We start from the raw sequence: 22,354 nt of genomic DNA on the forward strand, positions 1-22,354 counted from the left end.
AGATGCTGGTTGTCTTCGTCTACTAGACCATCTGCAAACATTCAATTGACACGCTTACAATGAACCCTTTGATTAAGTTTAAATCCCTTATTTAGCCTCACCCCACATCTGAAGCCATGCAACTCGCATCCAACACTCAGCACGGGAGATTTAACTAAAGATCTAGAAACACCAAAAGAAAAAAAAAAAAAAAAAAAAGCAAAATTGTTTTATTTGTAAGCTTTAAAAGCTTTTGCTCCTGCTCATCTGTAAATCCAGTAGACATGTAAAAATACAACCATACAATACATTAGATTCAAAAAGGTACCAAAAAGTACAGTAAAAATAACACTTCCATCACTGGAAATGTAAATGGACACAAAACAATATAAAATAAAAAGTGGAAAAGTGACATTTGCTTCCCCAGTTCCTCACTTGATCTGTACAAATGGAGCATGAGTCCAAATTTCTGCCAACTCCAAAGGAAAAGCCAGAGCCCATGTTCGCTGTGGTCAGACCATGGATCTCTTTTTCTTATTTACTTTAGACCTTAAGAGAAAAACACGGTGCTTAACGTTACTGAGAATAAACCAAATGTGGCATGCAGTTACACATAGACAGACAGGTGCATGAATGAGTTTGACAGGTCAGTGAATGGACAGACACACTTTGGGGGGGGGGGGGGGGACGACCGCTAGCTATTACACACCTAGCACCCAGGTGAAAGGTGAAACGGTCCTTATTGTTCCTGTTCTCAACCACCACCAACTCAACCCTTATTGATCAAGTAGTGTTTGTAGAGATGCATCTTAAGATGGCTGACAGGTGGAATGAATCCATCTTTAATGATCACAGACCCCACAACACGGTCTACACTAACCCCACCACAATGCTTGAATGGATTTAGAGTAGATGGACATCTTTGGGGTCAAAAAGGCACCAATGGTTACAGCTATGTTCTCATACTACCACGGATGATGCAAAAATGCATACCTGCACTACGTGTGATCAGTATGGCTTGTAGCTATTCTGGTGGCCACGTCTTGGAGTTTTCCCATAGCTTGTATTGCCCTGGTCTGGAGGACAAGAGAAAAAGGGACTGAGTTCTTCTGTACAACAAGGAGGACCAAGAAAATAAAGTTTCTCTCATTTTTTTTTTCTTTCCCTGGGGGCACTTATCGCTTACTGTAATCGTAGCCACCCCCATAGCCGTAATAACCAGCAGAGTAGTCATAGTTGCCGCCATAGCCGCCATATCCGTAGCCTTGCTGTCCGTAGCCGTAGTTCTGGTTGTATCCCTGGTTCCAGTAGTTGTTGTAACCTTGATTCCAGTTCTGGCCCTGGCCTAAAAACAACAGGTGATGCCTATGTCACAACTCTCCAGCACACACGACCCCAGGCAACCCCCCCACGTAAAATTAAATCTACCATTGAGTCTAATTTAATGTGAAAAGAAATGTGCTGGTATACATGCAAGAATGTGCTTACCCCCACGGCCCCTGCCGCGTCCGCCATATCCACGGGCACCATACTGCTGCTGCTGGTAGACCTCTTTGGGCTGGGCTATTTTAATTTCACACTGCAACACGACACAAGAGAACATTACATTGCAGCCGTGCACGCCTTTGGCAAAATGCATTAAACTGGGTAACTCGTACCCAGTCACCTGTGTGCACATGTGCTTTTTACCTTGCTTCCACCGACGTTGTGGTATTTCTTTTCCATGACCTTCTTGACCGGGGCCTCTTCTTTGTATGTTATAAATACGAATCCCCTCCTCTTTTCCGTCTTTGGATCTTGTGGAAGCTCAATGGTCTCAATCTGCGTGAAAGGAAATTTACCTTTAGAACAATCAACATCATAAGCATTCATTTACACAATAAACTGAAGGAAAAAATGAAATTACCTCGCCAAAAGTCCCAAAGTACTCCTGGATGACTTCCTTTGAGGTGTCAGGGTTAAGGCCTCCAACAAAGATTTTCTTGACCGGATCCTTCTTCATGGCCATGGCCTTCTTCGGGTCGATCACTCTGCCATCGAGTTTGTGCTCCTTCTGTTCCAGGACCTTTTAGAACAAAAACACAAAAACATTGAAGTTTGCATGTCCTTGTAAACACAGAGTTCCTGAAGTTCTTATATAATCACTTCCCCTCTCACCTTGTCCACGCTGGCTGCATCTTTGAAGAGAATGAAGCCGAAGCCTCTTGACCGGCCTGTCTGCTGGTCCATCTTGATGGTGCAGTCCGTCACCTCACCAAATTTTGAAAAGTAATCTTTAAGATCCTTCTTGCTCGTGTCCCAGCTGAGACCGCCAACAAACATTTTCCTGAGGGCAGAAAGGGGAAAGGGCCATGTTAAGCTTTAAAGGCGGCACCACTACTTCAACTTTATATATGGCTATAGGGTGGGGGTGGTGTCGGGCAGGAGGGGGGTGTAAATGTACACACTGTTCCAGAACATCTGTTAACCCAGTGACGTGTGGGGGCAGGCTACAGTTGCTATGCTTACAGGTTATTTTACATTCATTAAATCAATCTGGTGAAAATCACCACGCTGCGACTAAAGCAAGCATCTCGTATCCACACAGTCTCATAAGCCATTACATGTTAGATTTGATCCCTGCTCGGCGCCCATCCCCCCTCCGCTCTGCATATGGCGCCAACAAAGGCCGGCGGAACAAAGAAACATGGCAAACCACGAGTGCGTATTTTTAATTGTCGCTTCCACAGATGATTCACATTCGTGCGTTTTAAACTCACCCTGCATCCTCCTCGCTTTTGCTGGCGTCGATCTGGCCACCCTCCGTGCCGCCGTTTTGCGAATTGTCGTCCGCGCCGGGCCCTTCCTCCTCTCCGCAGTCATTCCCGGCGCTCTCGTCGATCTCCGCTTCGGTGTTGTCGGCTCCGTTAAAATCGTCGTCGACTTCGTGGCCGTTTTCCGATGTTTCCATATACTGCTGCTCTGTCTCAGACATTTTGCACTAATATACCTAAGACCCAAAAGAAGGGGGACAATCAAGTTAAAAAGTATCGATGGTTACATAATCCGTCATGCCTTGCACGCCTCGCCATTTACACGGTGCCAAAGCATGCATTTCCCACCATTTTGGCCGGCACAACTGCGTTCCATACATTCACACGGGGACGTTATTTGTCTCCGAGTGCCAGCTACAGAGCTAAAGGTTACGTTAACCCACAACACAGTAATTACCCCCAAATTAGTAGGTGCGTCTCTGCTGGAGCCAAAGATTAGAAAATACGTACCCATCTGTACTATACTGATAACACAAGCCTGGGCTGTACAACTCAAATTCGCAGTTACGTAATGCAGAGGCCGTGCTAGACGCACTGTTAGCTCAAATTCTCTCGTAATTACGGATATTTCGTCTACATCTACCAGAAAATGACCGAAAATAGGTCGCCAGTCAGAGTACTTACGTGACGATACAATGAAAAAAACCAACACTAAGGAAGAACGAAAACCTGCTTACTGGTCACACAACCGGAGAGCTCTCTTCAAGATGGATTCTCCCACACGACGACAACTCGTGGTTGGTTTTCTAGAACCGGCAGAAAAAAACGCCATTTCTGCGGAGAAGCCATCCGATTGGACGATCGCTGCTGCCACTCACGGTGCCGACCAATTACAACCGCGTCGCTCTCTTTTCACAGATGTTCACGCCCTCTGACTCACAGGAAGGAAAGAACTCTGAACCCTTTTCTTTAATGAAAAGACTCACTGTTCGCTAAACTCAACCACGTCGATTGGCACCGGGAGCATAAGATGAATAAGTCTTGTTGTGTTGAATAATGTAATGAAAGCGTTGCTCTTAAAACAAATTTTCACCGGCATTCACTCGAGTATGACAAAACTGTCGTACGATGCAACAGTCCAGAGCCATTAAAATGAACGGGCAGCTTGTGGAAAATGTACAAAATACACATCTCGGTATCTCAATTTGAACATCAATGGTAGATACACACATGAAGAGCTGTCTCCAGGTCCTTATGTGTACATGGACATTTATTTCAATGACAAGTTTAAAGAGAATTCTGGACGTGAGTTGGACAAAAACAAAACAAAACATAAAGGAATGAAATAAAAGAAATAAGTACAATCAATTCACAATAAGCACTATGTTGTTAGGTTTATGTAGGCCTACAGTTTTTATTTAGACATTCAGGGAGGTGTTAGTTCATGCCTGCTGTAATTTATGAGCGATGCATTGCAGGATGGTACTGCAATGCACTGTGAGGTACTGCTGTATAAGGACAGTTCGCCATGCTTTGTTCTGTCTGTTAAAATACAGTTCTCATAGCTTATCTTCCATAAATGTACTTTTTTCTAGCCAGGCACAGGGGTCATGTTCTACACACTGAGTTAAGAGCCACATATAGTACATACACATTTCGAATCCTAGTTACGCTGCAAGACATATAAACTATAGTCAGATTGCCTTTAGAGACGGACATAAGTTTCCACCCACATCTTACTCATTAAAATTATTTTTTTCCCTAATTTCTGTCTGCTTTCATAAAAACACATTATACCAATACTGACTGGTCATTTAGAGTAATTTCCCTCATTGTCGATTTGTTAGCTGTCATGCAAACTGCCGTGTAGCAGCCTGAATCAAATGCTGTAATGCTCGTTTGACCAATTGAAACTTGAAAATTCAGTAACATATTTGTTAGACAGTCATATGTACATGCATGTCCTTTACTAGCTGGAGTACTAAACTAATGATACGTTTTGTGTTTTTCCATTCCATTTCCAGAGGAGCAACGAGAGATGAACCTGGTCAAAGCAGGTGGACCAGATCAAGGTATTGTCTTAGCTCAGCTTGGGTCATACAGCTCACCCAATAGTTCCAGTGCAGTCATGCTCAAATGCAGCTTCTTAACCCACTGGCTGATTTAATGCGTGATTCAAAATGTTAAAACAAGTGGGACAGAGTGCTAAAAATACAACATGCCTAAATGATGAATGTACTTAAGCAAACCTTTTGATTTTGATTTTCAATGAAGGTTTTAAATCAAGTCACAACCTTTAGTGTCAAAAAAGAACGCATGTTTGATAATTTGAGCAGCTTTGGCAGAAAGCAATTAAAACAAATGATTAGTGCGAAGAAGACATTTTTACTTTTTCATAGAACACAGAATTTATTTTGTTTTCTACAAAATAACATCGGAAATGATAAATTCCTTCATCCTTTCCATGTTGTCATTCTACTCCTTCGACGATGGCCCCATCGCATATTTGAGGCATGTTTGGATTGTTTTTGATCAGCCAGTCAGCCAGCCAAATCTAGTGAAAACAAAAGTGTAGGGTAAAGGATTGAGATGTTCCAGAGACCAAAGCTCAACTCCATCAAACAAACATTTACCGTAACATTCAATGACAGTAAATAATCGTCCAAAACAAATAAATCTGACCACCTGTTTATTTTCAAATATTAAACAGTGAATGCTTACGCAGGGATTGCGAGGCTTCTGCTTGCAGAGCTCAATGAGTCCTTGTAGCAGGGTTGGGTTCACATACCGGCTCAGGTATTCTTCGGTTGCTTCTCTTGAGGGAAAGGGCTCGATTACAGCTACAGAGAGAAAGCATGTGGGGGTGCATAATCATGAGTGTTCAATAATGCATTTCTTTACAAACAATCGTATATGTGAATATGTGTGGTACTTACTATTTGGGAACATGAATTTGATCTCCCTTTCAGCCGCATGAAATGAGTCGCTGCCATGGAGTGCGTTCTTCAGGTCAGAGGTGCCATATTTTGCTCTGAGGCTGGGTGAAAATACACCACATTCATAAATATGTCTGGCAGGGTGGTTTACATTAGATAAAAACAATCAATCACTACACTAATTCATATGTCCTGTGACCCACACTCACAGGACATAGTGGATTATGTACTGTACATGCAAATATTTGTATTCAAACTTGTGCAATGTAGGATTAAAACACATTGTACCCAGACTACAAAGAATATTATTATTATTATTATTATTATTGTTATTACTATTATTATCAGGGCACTTAATCAAAACAACATAGAGAATGTACTTGAACAGCATGTTTGACCCAAACATTGACATTTTGTCTAGCATAATTTCAATCCCACAACATTTTTGTCTGAATCTGTCTGACCAAAGTATTGATATCAATATAGCAGAGAAATATTGAATATTGTGGCTCTCCTTTGTCTTAGCAGGCATTTAATCTGATTTCATGGTTCGATAACAGATTGCAGGCCATGTTTTCATGAGCCACAATCAGTCAAATTGCTCACCAGTGTAGAGGATAAAAAAAAAACACATGTTCCAAAGATGAATCAGACAACAAAACAAAATCCTGAATCAATACTTAAGAAGCAAACACACTGACCACTCTGGATGAGTCTCTCTGGCCTTGATGCTGTTGACGGGCCCTATGAGGGACTTCCAGTGGCCGATGGCGTTGTCACGGGCCAGAGTGATGGCAATGATGGGGCCAGAACTCATGAAGGCAGTCAAGCTGGGAAAGAAGAGCTTTCCATACTGGTCTGAGTAGAAGTCACTGCACTGCTCAGGACTTAGTTGCAGCCTCCGCTTCTACCGCAAGAATTAAGTATTGGACACTTCAGTGAAATGGGACTTGATGCTTGATTTTTTTTAGACCAATAATTAATGTAAGATTAAGGTTAAGGTTTGACAAACACTTAAGATCAAACTTTCTATAAGTCTATTATAATATGCTGACAGCTATGCAAGCGTTTGTGCTGAGCAGCACAATGTCAGCGCCCCCTGCTGGACAAACTATATTCTGGTGACACTTTCTCTATCGCCTGAAAAAATATCCTGTATTCCTGTACTGCAATTTCTTGTTAGATATCAACCAGCAACTTATGCATATAAGGAAATACCTGTAATACATCAGATGTGCTAATGTGTCAGTCCGACCCTACACACAATTGGAGAAACCCATTTTTTGTTTTCGTAGCAGTATTTTATAATGAACATTAAAAATAGCAGTTGCTATTATCTCAAATATCACGCGATGGTTTAACGCCTGTCCTTACCCGATACGGAACCCTAAAGTTAAGCTAGCACATCCTGTGATTTAGACTACATACGTTCTTATCACTGAGCCCATTGCTGTATAATCCAGGGTTTAAACCAACCTGCAGGATGATGAAGCCCGATTTCAGGATAACGTCCTCGATCTCCTCAGCTTTGTGGATGGCATCTGGTTTTATAAGAGCAAGAGTTCTTTCAACATAAATACGATAATGTGTAGGTTGGTCCATCTGCTCCTGTATGCTACACGAGCATCTGTAGCCAATCGAGTTGCGATATTTTCTGTCAGCCCTTTCAAACTTGACACGAACTTTAAGTACTATTTAAACAACTAACAGTGGGGTTATTTACAAAATCCCATTCAACTGGTTAATATGTAGTTTTGGTTGCATAAGGAGTCTAAAGAGCGGTGATGCCATTTACTAGCCTACTCCCCGATTTTTTAGTGTTTAGGTTGCTAGGATACCACTCCAACACTACGGCAAGCCAAGCAGGTCAATCAAAATAATATACAAGAATGTCATCTCTACCTCAGCCATTGCCATTTTGGACATTTTTTCAATCTAAACATTTGCCTTCTCAATCAAAACATTGATCATTTAATCACCTCGAGCTGTAGATTTCCCTGATGCAAAATTGAAACATAACAAAAAAAAAAAGGGGACAAATATAGACACCAAAATATACGACAATATACTACTCAAAATGTTAGGATGGTTGCATTTGTGTGCATGCATTGATATGTAATAACTAAAATGAAATGTTGCATTATTTTTGGGGACCAAAAATATCCACTAATTAAAAATGTAGATGTCACAGAATAAACAAGTGAAACACCATAATATCCCAACATCGCTAACCAATCTGAGTAGCACGTTTTTTCCTCTACTGATGTTTAACAATTTGTGTGAATAACAGTTCCAAGGAAAAAAAACCAGTCTTACTTTTATTTAACCCCTCGTACATATATTGCTTATATCAGCGTTTAGACCAAAACAGCATACAGGTTCTTTTCAAAAAGTCTTTTATTTAAAGTTTCTTTGTGGACAAGCTCTTATCGAGTTCCAATGGTGACCTGCCACACTCTGATCAGGTTGTCAGTGTAGCCAGCAAACAGGGTCTGTAAATAAAAGAGGGATAGATGATTATACATATTCAGTCAATGTTTAGTATTATATTTATAGTCAAGCCATAAATATTCAAATAATCGTGTTCTTAGTGCCCCTCATATTTGCAGGACTGTCACCAGTGGACATCAGAAGTTAAAGTGAATGGGTATAATCACTGGGGCTACAACACTTATTCCACCTACTAAACAGGTAGGCAGGCAGACATGTGAACTGAAAGGCCCTACAGATCTGACTGTGTTTTACCTGTCCATCAGCAGACCATGCCAGAGAAGTGCACTGTGGGGGCTCGGCCTTGCTGTTTGTGCTGATCACTTCCTGTCTCAGCTCATCCACAATGATCTTGCCCTCCAGATCCTAAATAGAAAACACCAATCAGTGCAATCAGTAACTTCTCAGAAACACATCAATAACAGAAGTCAATGTGCCAAAATTATACAATGGACAAATGGGTCTAGATAAGAGCTCAGAAACAGCCTCTGTTATCATCAAAGAATACAGTTGACATTTGAAGTTTCGTCATTGCCCATTGCATGTTACCTTTAGTGCACCATATACGGATCAAAATATAAAGGATTAAGTCTTTTACCCAAATCTTGATACTGGGGCCAGTGGCGGCACACAGCCAGTAACGGTTGGGGCTGAAGCAGAGAGCATTGATGGTGTCACCACTGTCCAGGGTGTAGAGGTGTTTGCCCTCATTCAGGTCCCACAGCATGGCCTGTCCATCCTGGATGAAAAGAGAAAACCATATTTATAAATAGTCGATTTCGAAGGTATTTACATGATGCTTAACAACTGAAGACCAGAGTTTGTTGCATGTTTATTTTTTAATTTAACAAATCTTCCACACTAATACAAATGACTCCATTAAATGCAGGTTAGACTCAGAAACAGCCTCTTTTGTCATCAATGTTAAACAGATGCTTTGTAAAGTTTCCATCATTGGTAAAACCTGCAAGCCAGACTTAACGTAGTGCTTCATTTGAGTTCAGAATGGGTGAAGGGATCAAAAATCATTCTGTTGGAACAATAATAATAGAAACATTTATTTCGTACCCTTCCACCAGATGCACACAGGGAGCCATCAGGAGAGACGGTCACCGTGTTCAGGAAGCCGGCGTGACCAATGTGGTTTGTCTTCAGCTTGCAGTTAGCCAGGTTCCACACCTAGGAGCAAAGAACAGGAAGACTATAGGTCAGCACACTATACCAATATGAGGACCATATAAATCTATATGGATTGAGCTCTAATGAACACAAAAAATGTCATCAGTGAGGAGGTCAGGTAATACATGCCGATTTTTAAAGTCATTGGGCACACAAACCGCTTACGCTTGCTGCTCAAGTTTATGTTAACAGCTGAGAACATACCTTGACCATCTTGTCCCAGCCGCAGGAGACAATGATGGGGTTGCTGCTGTTGGGGGAGAAGCGCACACAAGACGCCCACTCAGAATGACCCTCATCCTGCAAATTAAAGATGGACATGTATACGTTATCAATGTACAATTATCCGGTAACCCAAAATTGATTTATTTGTAATGGCCGGATGAAAATTGATGATCTCCAACCAGACAAGTAAGGTGAGGAAAACAAAGATTTTGTTTGGCTGCTTATTAGCTACATCAAACCTGAATTACACGTTAACCAAACCAAGGTTTGCATTGTTGGTTGAATACTGATACTAAGGCATTGTAGAAAACTAGTGTTGTAAAAGGTAGTTTCTACTTCTGACAGTGAGCTGTATATTTTAATTTGGCATAAACTTGGACTGTATTCAAAATGTGTTTTTAGAAAGGGCAGTAGTAGAGATTGCCACTATCAACTTCTAATTTAAAGCAAGGTCATTATTCAGTTTTTCCAATACACTAGAATCTAGTTTCTGGCCGAAAGACATAGCTCTACTCACAAGACATCAACACAGGTTGGCAGCTCACCTGGATGGTGTACTTGCAGACTCCAAGAGTGTTCCACAGCTTGATGGTCTTGTCCCGGGAGCCAGACACAATCTGACGGTTATCAGCGGAGAAAGCCACGCTCAAAACATCCTTACTGTGTCCAACAAATCGCCGGGTGGTGAGGCCACTGGAGAAACATCACACCAAACATTTGAGATGATCAAAATGCTTACATATCTGAAGACACCCAAGCACAAGTCTAGTAGTGTCTAATGTTGCTACAGTTACTTTGTAGGACATATTCAAAATAATTCTATGTTTCATTGCCAATTTTCTGTGTTAATGCAACAAAAATTAGCACTGCAGAATAAACATCTTAAGGGTTAAAAACTATTACAACATTGAGAATGTGCATCATCCTTCACACAAATATGCCATCTGAACATTAAAATAGTTTATAATATAGTAATAATGAATACGGAGCTGTGGATGCATGGTGCAGCATGAAGGGGTGCAAGATTTGGTCGACCACATCTACCATTTACTAGCATGCAACTTTACAGCACACGTTCCATTTTTGTATTGCTGAAAGTAAGATCTGAACTGCAGGAGAATGAAATGGGAGACTCATTTAAACTTACTTAGGGCAAGCAAGAAATACTAATTAGTTACGATTTTCCAGAACCATGAAAAATTGGGCATGTTATGCAACTTCCATGGGATGAACTAGGTCATGTATGCATGATTGGTTTTGCTCATCAAGTTTGTATGGCTATTCTACCAATCTAAAAGCATGAGGGAGTGTACATGGGTTCTTGTGCCCTCTAATCAGTTAAAATTCTGTTTTAAAAAAATTCACATCATTCCGTCATTATTTTTTACTTTTAGACTGAACTTAATGTTTGAGTATTCACAAGTCTAACCTAATTTCATTTACACACCGGTTAATCACAACTGCTTAATCAAACACTGTTTTGTAACACTATCCAAGATGTGCATAACTATTAAAGTTTGTCATTAATAAGACTAATATTTAAGTACTAGTCAGCCATATTGCCCAACCCTGATGCAAATTATGTACATTGCTTTATATATGAGATCTGTCAAGTTGCAGCAAAGTCAAATCAAGTATCCGGTCACCAAACCTAGGATGGGTGTACATTAGATTTGACCTATGGTTTGTATGGAGAAAAGCTTGCCACAGACCAGATGTTACTTTGCTCTGAGAATCACAATTGATATCAAGGTGACCACAATTCAGTGTTTTAAAGTTTAACAAACCAACTCAAACCCAGTTCAATTGTTATAAAAAGGCCATAATTGTTTCCTGCAATAGATCTCTCAGATCATATTCATGCATCGAGTTTTCTTGGCAGCACTGAAAGCACGTTCATACCAAACGTGTACCTTGGTTCCACATGGACACAGACCACCTACAGTAAGCATGTAGAGGACTTACTCTACCCTTACTACCCTGAACACCAAAAAATATGACCAGTACTGACGAGATTACCTCTCCCTGCACTTACGTGGTGAGGTCCCACAGGCGGAGGGTATGGTCCCAGGCACCAGACAGGGCAAACTGTCCATCTGAGGAGATGACAACATCACTCACAAAGTGAGAGTGGCCCTTCAAGGCGCGCTGGGGGATGCCATAGTTGGTTTCATCACGGGTCAGCTTCCACATGATGATAGACTTGTCTGAAAAATGAACATACAGAGTATTACTCAACTTTATGTATATACATTTCATTCAGAGTGGAGCAGACACATTGGACATTAGCATGTAAAGCTAGCACTGTGTGAGGGTATATCAAAAGGCAAGCTGTCAAACAGTTCCTGAGCACTCAGCAGATTTAATCTTTCAAGGTTTAGAGTGGATTGTTGCATTGCCCACACTTTTTTAACTACACTTGTGTTTCCCCCCGTATGTGTTAATACACGTGTCTCAGAGGCAATGTGGCTATCTGTGGCCGAATTACACATGACGACACACAGTCTTAGCTAGCGTGGCTAACCGGCGTCTTTCTGCTCAGACTTGCTCCGAGCAACTTGTGTCTGTAAAACTTATGAGAACCTAGCGTCGTAGCTGTCACATGCTACATATGCACATTTTACACCAGTCACTCAAATACACACCACACATTTCATCTTACGTTGTATCAGCACGCCGACTAGCTTACTAGAGCTACCGCGGCCATGTTGGCAGAGCCGGCGGGGGAAACCTCACCTCGGGACGCCGACAGAATCATGTCGGGATATTGGGGCGTAGTGGCGATCTGGGTGACCCATCCATTGTGCCCCTTTAGGGTCCCCCTCACTGTCATCTGCTCGGTCATTTTGGCGAGGTTCGGTGGTGCCTTTTACAAGGATGGATTCGGATTTTTCAGAGTACCTGAAAAACCTAGGTCCTCATTGCATCTAGGCACAGAGGAAAAGGAAGTGAAGACCCGGATGCTAAAACTATGAGGGGGTGAGCAGCCCGCGGAGGATTCTGGGAAATGTGGACTTTACCGTACTATACTGGTCATATGATTGTTGAACAGGAGAACTGATACAGTCATTATGAAAACTATTCAGTCAACATTGGAATATTTGTATATATTTTTGAATAATTAAATACAATCATTTGATGGTCGATCATGGCTTTAATTTTGCAGCATGTAATCTAAAGTTTTATATAAATTGTACTCAACAATATTCAACTGAATTTGTATTTGATAACAAAACATTGTCATTCATTGAAATATTTATAATATATAGTTGTAATACTGCAGGTTGACAAACTATCCATCAGTAATAAGATAAGCAGCAAAATAGTTCAACTTGATAATAGGCTATATGTTTTTGTTAGTTTTTTTTTAAGCTTTGAGCTATACAAGTCAAAAATAAGAACAATAACAACAGTGATTCTCTTAAGACTCAAATGCAAATTTCTCAACATTAAGCTGTACAATTTCAAAAGCCTTTATAAGGTATATTTCCAGTTGCAGAAATGTTTTCTTAAATATTCATATCTCCTCATATTGAAGGTCTTATTTGTTTAGATAGTCTTGTTAAAGACACATGTATCATAAGGGTAAATGTCACATTTGTTTCATGTAAATTAAAAAATAACATGAAACCCCTTTTTAAACTTGGTTTATTTACTTTCCTTTCGATGTATGCTAATTTATACACATCAGCAAATACAACATCTGTGTTCAGCCATCTCTCATTTTAAAATAGAATTAGAATTACTTTATTGATCCCAGACTGGGAAATTATTTATTTTGTTGTTTACTCAAAGATTTGCCAAAATGTCTTCCTATCCCCACCAGCACATCTGCTGCAGGAGTTTGTTACATGAAAATATGATTGAATGTCATATTTGAACATTTTGTCATGCTGATATTGAATATTATTAACACTTCAAATATAGTTGTACATTTCATTTAGCCTTTTTTAACAATCACACAGCATTTTTTTCCTGTAAAAACTGAATTTTTATTTGATATCCATTCTTACTTTTTAAGTTAGTTAAGATGGGTTCAACATAGATGTGTTGTCAATGACCATGACAAATGTGGCATCAATTTAATAGTCATAAACATTGAACCACAAGGTAATTTGATCATTTAAAACTGTCTAAAATTAAAAACACGACAGTCAGAGTTGCTGTAAACAGTTGAAGCAGATGTTAACATGTTGAAAGCCTTTGTTCCAGCCCTGACTTTCACATGAGAACAACTGCAACCAATTATGTAACCTGTTTTTTAGTCCTAGAAACAATAAGCACAGTCAGCTTTAACAATGGAGGACATGTGAGAATGATTTTTGAACATGTTTCTGTATTTGTTTGATAACATTTGTCAAATAAAAAGCACAATGCGTTGGCTTAAGGGCTAACACACCGATGTCTTCTTATGGGGTATATATGAGTCTAATTGTCCAAAGACGGGCTATAAGCAACCCAAGGGTGGCAGGGATCGACCAGTAAGTGAAGTAACTCGTAACGATTCAAGTGTAGAGAATCTTCTGAACACATATCTGTGCTTGTCAGTTCTACAAACTGAAAGGTCCAGTTACGGAATTTTTGTTTTAATAGTAGCTTAAAGGAACTATAACTACATTTTGCGATACAACCTTGTGTTTAAAAATGATAATGATAATGAATCTTGTATTAAGGGGCTTGAAAATGGCCTTCAACAGAACACTTATCAATGAGGAACACCTGTCGATGGGAGTCAACAGCAAGCTGAACAATAACCAAGCAGGTTAGACAACTTTTAATATGTTTCATAATTTTATTTAGGGCTGATTCATTGATTAAAATTATGAAAACCTGATCAGTCTTTTTAGCTAAAGACAGACAGTTCACACCATGTAATTAAACCTGAGGAATAAAAATGATTCAGTAAAAACAGACTTTACCTAACGATTTCTCTGTGTGACATTATTATATGGTGCACAGAATGTCTTCAATATCCCAGGACAGGTGTGGAGTGTATTAACAAGTAATGTAGAGATTTGTAAACACAGCTGTTTTGAGTGCCATTTTTTTATTTTCCAAGACATGAATTGAAATGGTAAGCCCATCAACTGGACTTGTTCTGGCACTTCCCACAGAAGTTCAGTTGGGACCTGGGAAATTTGGAGGCCACCTTCATGTCTCTAATTGCGGAGTTCAGTTGCTGAGTGGGTGTTTGGGTGACTGATGTGTGCCAAGTGGTGTCTACATGAATGCCAGGTTTTCCCAGCATAACATTGCATTGCACTGCAGTGACATTATCAATGTTAACCTCACCTGTCACTGGTTTTAATGTCAGTGCGTACCATTTTTACTTGATGTCATATCAATGTCAAATAAATGAAACTGAATATTTCAACATGGTTATGGTTTAATGGACACACAAAAAGAAGCATCACACTGGAGAGTTTACTTCAGTCTACATGTTTAGTTGACCAGATTTCATGTTATACATTTTTAGACAAGTAATTACAAAAATAGCTTAATTCTTTTACAACCAAATACACAACCAAAAACATTCTCTCAAAGTCAAGCTAATACTGTGATATATGACTTGCTTAAACACCAAACTGTTCTCCGACATTCGGCCATTAATCAACTCCATACGCCCTAAAAACTGAAACTGACAGAATCTGCAAAAGAAATAAACACATAGTGACAGATAACATCAGCTTCCAGTGAAATAATGCTAAGAGCTGTGGCGTACACCAAAACCTTTCTGCTTTCAGTATCACTTCCTACTTAGCATACATCTTTTATGATTCTCAAATAAAGTTTGATTGTCAGCTGTTACATTGAAGCTTAATGATATGCAGCTCTTACATACAAAGATGCTTATGGAAAACATAAATGACTGATGCAGTATAGGTTTTAATCTTTCTGAGCACGCCCTCTACCGACTTCACATCATATTGTCTCCACTGATATGAAAATTGTTTGTGTGTGTCAGGAATTCAATAGCAGAGATAAAGCTGAAAAGAGGTTATGTTACACATGTCATTTCAGACCTGTACAGGCACTACCACTGCAGGGAGATGTGGCCAAAATCACAGCTACTGCAACATAACACGAGTCATATTGCTGGCCAGCTCGTGGGAGTGTTATCTACGAAGAGGAAGTCAGCATTACCAGTGTAGCACTGTTCTGCTACTACATTACTTTGCACAAACGACCTAATTGAAATAACAAATTCCATTTTCACACATCACACATTTGTTCCTCAGACTGATTTGAACAACAATAATACTGACCCTGTGTGAAATTTTTAAATGTTGCAGTGTGTGCGGTTACTGGCGAGCGGAAATGGAAACCTTTAGCAGCCTGTACTGGGAGTTAACGATAACCAACCGATAAAACATTGTGATTGTTCAAAGGTGCAATATGTTAGATTTGAGTTTAAAACATTCAAATATTAAAATGATTAACAGAAAATGAAGAAACAATAGTTTTGTTGTTACATCAAAGTGGCTTTGTATTGTGTTGCAGAGATAACTATTAAAGTTAGCATGCTAACCAGCTAGCCCCTGGCCATTTAGTGCCTCAAGAGGGGATGGTCCGATGGGCTAGTTAAAATCAACAATGCTCCCCAAGTGCACTGAGCTCCCAGTTAGGGCAGAGTAAGCTCATACGACCGCTAGATGTACTGTGAACTGAGTTTACTAGCTAACGGTAGCTACAGTTAGCAGCAGTTAGCGGGTTTGGTTGGAGTTGTTTACAAATGAATGCAACAGGTGGCCAATTCTGACACATTGCACCTTTGAGGCTAACAACAGTGGTGTCTAACAATTAATCTACATATGTATACTGCCTTTAAAATACCAATGTAGACTATTCAAAAGTCCATTAAGAAACTATAACAACATTTTCCGTTCATGTCTGTGTATGTTTGTCCATGTGAATAGGAGCAAATAATGATTTCAGGTAATCGCTGTCCTGTACACATGTAGCAAGATATTTGACAATAATACAAGTACAATTTCTTTTGTCCTAAGATCAACCATAAACAATACTGCATTTGTGTGTGTGTGTGTGTGTGTGTGTGTGTGTGTGTTTTTGCATATGAATACGCACATTAGAGCATTAAACGGTATATAAAAGTATCAAAGCACCAAGAAATGTTTCCATCTGAGAAAAAATGTTTTACCAAATGTAAAGACCTAAACACACCAGTAAAAGTCATCTGATAGCAAAAAGTGACAACTCAAAGAAAAAAGTAAATTAACTGAGTTAAAAACCATTGTGTGAAGGTGTATTGCTCTGTAAAAATGAATATTTTCCCCCAAAAGAAGGTTCTGTATACATTTGATTCAAATCCCATACTCTGTAAGTCCTTCATTCCAAATGACTAACATTGATTCAAAAATATCGACCAAACAACACACATTTAAGTCAGCAGCAAGAATAAACCATTGTCCAGAGAAACTGACAACATTAATTAAACACTTCCTCATCAGTGGTTAAAGGAGAATGATCGGTCAAAAAGCATCAGTTACACTGAGAATTAAAAAGGAAATCATGTGACTGGCAATCATTTGTGAAGGCAACTGAAACACTGCTGAATCATGAATACTGTGAATGGTTCCTTCAGATCTGGCCTTGAAAACTGAACTCTACATCTGAATATTCCACAAACATGGCAATGCAAAGGAATGCAAAAATGTAACTGGACAAAAATAGGTAAGAATATAGAAAAATAAAACAACACACGTCACCACTGCAACAAGTGTAAGTCCTAAAAAGGTAGACTCACTGACGTTTCTGAGTGGCTTGTTCAAATGGAAAGACTATTAAAGACTGCTTATTAACTTATAATGGATCTACTGTCGTTTCGATGAGGCACCTCAAGACATACAAGCTGTCAGAATGCTGAACAACACGGCGCCTTGTTACGATCATGCATTTAATTCATGAAATCCTTTTACAAAAGAGCCAAACAAGAGATCACCACAACAATGTATCTGTGCAGTAAATCCGTCCTTATGTGCCAGGGACGTCAGTGACTCCCATCAGCCACATGAGTGTCATTTCTTCTCAGGTGAACGTGGAGACGCAGTGTTCTCTGTCGCCCCTTCCTGGAGAGTTTCCATACCAGAGGATCTGAGTGTTCAGTGTGTCACCGAGGCATTACATGGCTCGTTCTGCTTCATAAAGGCCAATCTGCCCCCCTCTTGTGCTCTCTGCCTGTCTACGTGTCCTTTCTCCACCAGGCCCCGCGCCCCCTTCAGGGCTGAGAGAGACGCTTGCGTTTGAGCTTCTGTCTCGCCATTTCCTCCTTTTGAGAAAACAGAGAGAGGAGAAGAGAGCACTGACCCACATTCCTCCATCTGCCACAGCCAGGAGATCTGTCCATTCATCCATCAGTGTGAGCGCACACACTGTCATATCCACACAGCGTTCGTGGTTACAATCAGGCAGCAAGTCAGACTTTTTGTTAGTCAGGCAGCGAGACCATCGAGGCACTCTGTCATCTGTACTGTCCTTCAAATTAAGAGCACCACTGCCAGTTCAGTTTCTTCTCTTCAAAATCATAGCTGCATTAACAACAACACCGGATCTCTAGATTTTTAGGAACGTTTTATAATACTGTAGATTCAAAAATGTCCTTGTTAAAAAATCTCAATATATTATATAAAAAATGTTTTATGAAAAAAGGAAAAAAAAAAAAAAAGGAGAGGGTTGTTGGTGTAGTATTCAATTCCAATATATACCATATCAATATGTACAGATCCCATGCTGCTGGTTAGTCATCACTGCAAAAGAAGAACAATTGGGATCAATTATTACTAGCATGTCAAATCAAAATCCAAACACAAGCCCCTACAATTACGAAATAATGATCTAAATACTCATGCTGTACAATCACAAGCTCACACACTGCAATATACTTACAAAATGCCCCTGTATCAAATCAGATTCGACCAATTAATTTAATCGATGAGTAACAATCTCAGTGGATGCTTTGATTACACGTCGTGTTAGCTTAATCCCTGACAATGTGCTTTAAAAATATGTTAAACCTGATGACACTCACCTTGTGCCAGCAGCCTGGTATGGGCAGTCCATCGTGTCCCTGCAGAGAGAGAACAGCGGTGGAAAGTTAACAAGCCAGAAGATGTCACGAGAAGGTTCAACACCCTTTAAGTTCTGTACCCATCTGATTTAAGTAAGATGTGCACTCCTGGTCAGCAAATTAATGTTATATAAATAAAAGTAAAGGTGGAGGTGGAGCAAGACAATAATGAAGAAGTAAAAAGTTCACAAATATAATGCGTGACGATTTCCCATCACTCACGTTTAGGAAATTACTCGCTTCATAACAGAGATTTAGATATATTTAAATTTAGATAAAAAAATGTTTGTTGGTTATTGTTATTCAACTACTCCATTATTGTGCCAAGCAGTCATTCTCTATCTTCAGGTCTCCTTCTGAAGATACTGCAGATGACCAAAACATCAGTGTTTGTTCTTTCTTTTATCCTAAAAGCAACATGTTGATGATTGTTATTATTAGATGATTATCTGTGAATCATTCTCTTTACAATAAATACTGACCTACAGAGGACCTTCTGGTCGTTAAGCAAGAGCATGTGCATAACAGAGTTTTTTTGAGAGATGAAAAACAAAATGTGGGAAAAGAAAATGGCAACAGTTTGCAGATTAGTGATGCAAGAGGAAGGAAGGAAGGAGGCAGAGATACCGTACCACAGGACAGGGGGCCTCAGGGCCGGAAGGAGCAAGAGGTGGAGGGGAAGAAAGCCCTGCCTCCTTAGACAGACCTTTAGTCTCATCACAACCCTGTCGGCAAGAGCCAGTTACACATTCACAGCAGTGAGGAAGAAACTCAGAGACAAGCAGAGGAAATGACAGAAACAGTGCAGAGAGAAAAAAGCAGGGAAATACAGTACAGCATGTCTCAAAGGTGAGGAGACAGTCATAGCACTTAAATCAGTTGTGTTGTATTACATTGTGTGTGTGTATGTGTGTGTGTGTGTGTTGAGGTGACATACCACAGGACAAGGCTGGTCCAGGCCTGGAGGACCCTGCTCTCCCTTCTGGCCCTTTAGACCTCTCTTTCCCACCGCTCCCCTGTCACCCTGGACACGCAGAGAACAGCCAACAGACACACACACGTTCATAAACTCATCACGCAATATTACTGCCATTAAGTCATTATTAAACAGGAAATGCTGAAAGTGATTCAGTGATGTGGAGAAAAATATTCTGTCTGCGTTCTCGACCAACCTTGTCTCCTCTGTCCCCTCGGTCACCTTTCTCTCCCATCAGACCCGGGAAACCCTGGGGACGAAACCACAAACAGGTTGGAAAGCAGCTCATTGCTGGAAACGGGTAAATGTTAAATTGAACAGAAAAAATGGTCTTATTGAAAATATCAGGGTTCTACATTTTCAGTGAGAAACTCACATCTAGTCCAGGCTCACCCGGTCTGCCCTGCAAACACACAGTCACATCCATGTTATTCAAATCTCATACAATCAAAAAAGAGTTTTATAAACACATTTATGGAGATGGTCAGGTGCTTACTTTTTCTCCCTTTGCACCTGGAAGTCCCACCAACCCTGCAGGCCCAGTTGAGCCCTGGAGGCCTTGAAAACCCTAAAAAAAAAAGTACATTATCAGCACTGTATCATGTCTAGGTGTTCATGTGTCATTATAACAATGATAGGTCAGTGTCACTCACTTGTGGTCCAGGAGTACCAGTGTCCCCCTTCTCTCCCTTCATGCCGAATCCAGGTTCACCCTGCAGTAGAACACAGGAACAGTGAGCACCACAAAACATGTGATCGCCTCCTTCATTAACTCAATATGCACACGGTCTTGTCCTCTTACCTTAGGACCAGGCATTCCATGCAGCCCCTGAAAGACATTGTGTACCGTGAGTTTTAAAGCTAAAGGTGAAAAGAAATGTGAAGTAAATACTCTCTACCCGGAGTTGGATAGTGATATATGTGCTCACCATGGATCCAGGGGACCCAGGTGGGCCTGGTGGACCAGGTGGGCCTGGCTGGGAGATCATCTGAACCTGAGCACCAGTGAAATGACATGAGTCACAGGAGCAGAGAGCTGACTTAACTTAAAACAATCAAGGAAACATCAAAATTACACAAATGATCTTAAGTTGTTAAAACGTTTTAGCTTGAACAAATTAAAGAAGAAATTAGATAGATAGTCTACTTTACGTGGTAATTCTAAGGTTTAGCTGTTTCATAATTTAAGTAGTAATTAATCAATGTCAACTTCTTAAATTTACAGTGTACACATATAAAAGGGAGTGTTGTCTGATGTTCATGTGATGTGCGTTACACTAACCAGGTTGTCATCCATTCTGCAGTCGCCTTTCTCTCCTTTTTGCCCGTCTATACCCTGAGCCACAAAGAACGAGATGAGCTTCCAGCTGTTTGTGTACTTTTCACTGATTGTATATCAGAAAAACATGTTCCAGTGTCACTACTTACAGCAGGCCCAGAGAGCCCCATCTCTCCCTTCTCTCCTCTGTCACCAGGTGGTCCTATCTCACCCACATCACCTTTAGGTCCCTGGAGGGAGGGGATCGACAAGAAGATAACACATTCAACACAATAAGCAGTAGTTGCAAGCAAAAACAATAGTATAAGACAATATGCATGAGTGTAATTCCAAAATACCTTCCCACCGTCGACCCCTGCTGGTCCAGGTAAGCCAAGCTCACCCTGGGAAAAGACAAAGAGATGATAGATACATTTCATTTAAAACAGCACCAACTCAGCTTTTAACACAAAATCTCGTTAGGTTTTCTGTAAACTACATTCATATGGTACATCGCCAGGACAACAGAGTCCCTTACCTTTTCCCCCGGGGCCCCGGGCGGTCCAGGTGGTCCAGGTGGACCCTGGAGAGAGACAGACATACATTGAGTGCGTGATACATACAGCATGCCACCATAGCACTGAATTAGTTTATCCATCTCGCAGCTGCCATTATGAATAATTGGCCACTTGGGGGCAGCAGACACAAACTAGGTATTAAAATCCTGTGTGAAATCATACATTTTAACCCGCATCATGATTTCTTTCTCTTTTTCACCATTCTTAAATATCCCTTGAGTGTCAGAGGAAGCAGAAAAATAGCTCCTTAAGTTGATATGGCAAACTTTTTTGCCAAACAATAACATTAACATTAATTTTGCACCATTTCTGTGTCCATCCAATAAATGACTGTCCAATATCTATTCCCCTTTTAGTCTTTTGCTCTCTAAGGACTTGAGCTGGTAAATGCTCCAATATATCCACCAGCTTGTTGCCTTCTTTTGTTGTCTAGTGTTGCTGTGCGGATAATATACAAACCATGCTAACATGAGCAGTGAAAGTCAATCAATCAATTTATTATTTAAAGTGCAAAATCACCATGGTACATGGTCTCAATACACTTTACAATAAAATCAAGTACAATAATAACAGACAGTAGTGAAACACCAGAGTAAAATGATAAAACGGTTAAGAATTAGTTTAAACCAAAATATTGGGTAAAGAGGTATGTTTTAAGACGGGACTTAAAAATTGCAGTGGATGTAGCTTCTTTGATATCTAGTGGGAGGCCATTCCATAGAAGAGGAGCACGGTAAGAGAAGGCCCTGCCACCAGCTGACTTTTTATTGATTGATGGGATGACAAGGAGGTTCGAACTAAGAGAACGAAGAGGGCGTGAAGGAAAGTGAACTTAAACAATAAATCTGTCAGTTTGATCACAAAAACAAAGACCTGAATCTTATTCTAGATAATT

General features: G+C 40.3%; 4 protein-coding genes across 14 annotated transcripts in view; all 4 read right to left on the reverse strand.

Annotated features, from left to right (window-relative positions):
* Positions 1-192: 192 nt before the first annotated feature.
* Positions 193-3,597, reverse strand: LOC115569056 (heterogeneous nuclear ribonucleoprotein A/B-like). 3 transcript variants are annotated; one of them, XM_030396947.1, is made up of 9 exons: positions 3,470-3,597; positions 2,739-2,968; positions 2,137-2,305; positions 1,886-2,044; positions 1,669-1,800; positions 1,468-1,558; positions 1,166-1,324; positions 973-1,055; positions 193-528 (listed from the first exon to the last, which is right to left on the reverse strand). In XM_030396947.1, exons 2-8 carry the CDS (start codon positions 2,951-2,953, stop codon positions 988-990), a joined length of 993 nt encoding a protein of 330 aa, XP_030252807.1. In that variant the 5' UTR covers positions 2,954-2,968; positions 3,470-3,597; the 3' UTR covers positions 193-528; positions 973-987. The 3 variants fall into 3 exon arrangements, with proteins under 3 accessions (XP_030252807.1, XP_030252808.1, XP_030252809.1); XM_030396948.1 differs by having other exon boundaries at positions 3,417-3,540; XM_030396949.1 differs by lacking the exon at positions 973-1,055 and having other exon boundaries at positions 194-528.
* A 1,500-nt stretch (positions 3,598-5,097) lies between these two features.
* nme5 (NME/NM23 family member 5) lies at positions 5,098-7,537 on the reverse strand. Of its 2 annotated transcripts, none has more exons than XM_030396952.1 (5): positions 7,145-7,537; positions 6,370-6,575; positions 5,669-5,769; positions 5,454-5,572; positions 5,098-5,286 (listed from the first exon to the last, which is right to left on the reverse strand). In XM_030396952.1, exons 1-5 carry the CDS (start codon positions 7,268-7,270, stop codon positions 5,203-5,205), a joined length of 636 nt encoding a protein of 211 aa, XP_030252812.1. In that variant the 5' UTR covers positions 7,271-7,537; the 3' UTR covers positions 5,098-5,202. The 2 variants fall into 2 exon arrangements, with proteins under 2 accessions (XP_030252812.1, XP_030252811.1); XM_030396951.1 differs by having other exon boundaries at positions 5,454-5,587.
* A 510-nt stretch (positions 7,538-8,047) lies between these two features.
* rack1 (receptor for activated C kinase 1) lies at positions 8,048-12,540 on the reverse strand. Its single transcript, XM_030396950.1, has 8 exons — positions 12,299-12,540; positions 11,598-11,769; positions 10,108-10,255; positions 9,542-9,637; positions 9,227-9,337; positions 8,757-8,897; positions 8,414-8,524; positions 8,048-8,160 (listed from the first exon to the last, which is right to left on the reverse strand). Exons 1-8 carry the CDS (start codon positions 12,405-12,407, stop codon positions 8,095-8,097), a joined length of 954 nt encoding a protein of 317 aa, XP_030252810.1. The 5' UTR covers positions 12,408-12,540; the 3' UTR covers positions 8,048-8,094.
* Positions 12,541-14,928: 2,388 nt separating this feature from the next.
* col23a1a (collagen type XXIII alpha 1 chain a) overlaps positions 14,929-22,354 on the reverse strand; it is a 127,052-nt gene continuing 119,626 nt past the window's right edge. For 4 of the 8 annotated variants that reach the window (XM_030397218.1, XM_030397222.1, XM_030397221.1 and 1 more), the window contains 15 exons: positions 21,420-21,464; positions 21,241-21,285; positions 21,052-21,132; positions 20,906-20,959; positions 20,553-20,618; positions 20,426-20,452; positions 20,277-20,336; positions 20,120-20,191; positions 20,000-20,026; positions 19,820-19,873; positions 19,585-19,671; positions 19,280-19,372; positions 18,609-18,647; positions 18,467-18,475; positions 14,929-17,849 (listed from right to left, as the gene is read on the reverse strand). In XM_030397218.1, coding sequence (XP_030253078.1) covers positions 17,799-17,849; positions 18,467-18,475; positions 18,609-18,647; positions 19,280-19,372; positions 19,585-19,671; positions 19,820-19,873; positions 20,000-20,026; positions 20,120-20,191; positions 20,277-20,336; positions 20,426-20,452; positions 20,553-20,618; positions 20,906-20,959; positions 21,052-21,132; positions 21,241-21,285; positions 21,420-21,464 — 810 coding nt within the window. In that variant the 3' untranslated portion in view covers positions 14,929-17,798. Of the gene's footprint in view, positions 18,328-18,466; positions 18,476-18,608; positions 18,648-19,279; positions 19,373-19,584; positions 19,672-19,819; positions 19,874-19,999; positions 20,027-20,119; positions 20,192-20,276; positions 20,337-20,425; positions 20,453-20,552; positions 20,619-20,905; positions 20,960-21,051; positions 21,133-21,240; positions 21,286-21,419; positions 21,465-22,354 lie in introns of all 8 variants that reach the window. The other 4 variants (XM_030397224.1, XM_030397219.1, XM_030397223.1 and 1 more) reach the window with 4 other exon arrangements.

Source organism: Sparus aurata, chromosome 18 (genome assembly GCF_900880675.1).
Source record: "Sparus aurata chromosome 18, fSpaAur1.1, whole genome shotgun sequence".
Classification (NCBI taxonomy): Eukaryota; Metazoa; Chordata; class Actinopteri; order Spariformes; family Sparidae; genus Sparus; species Sparus aurata.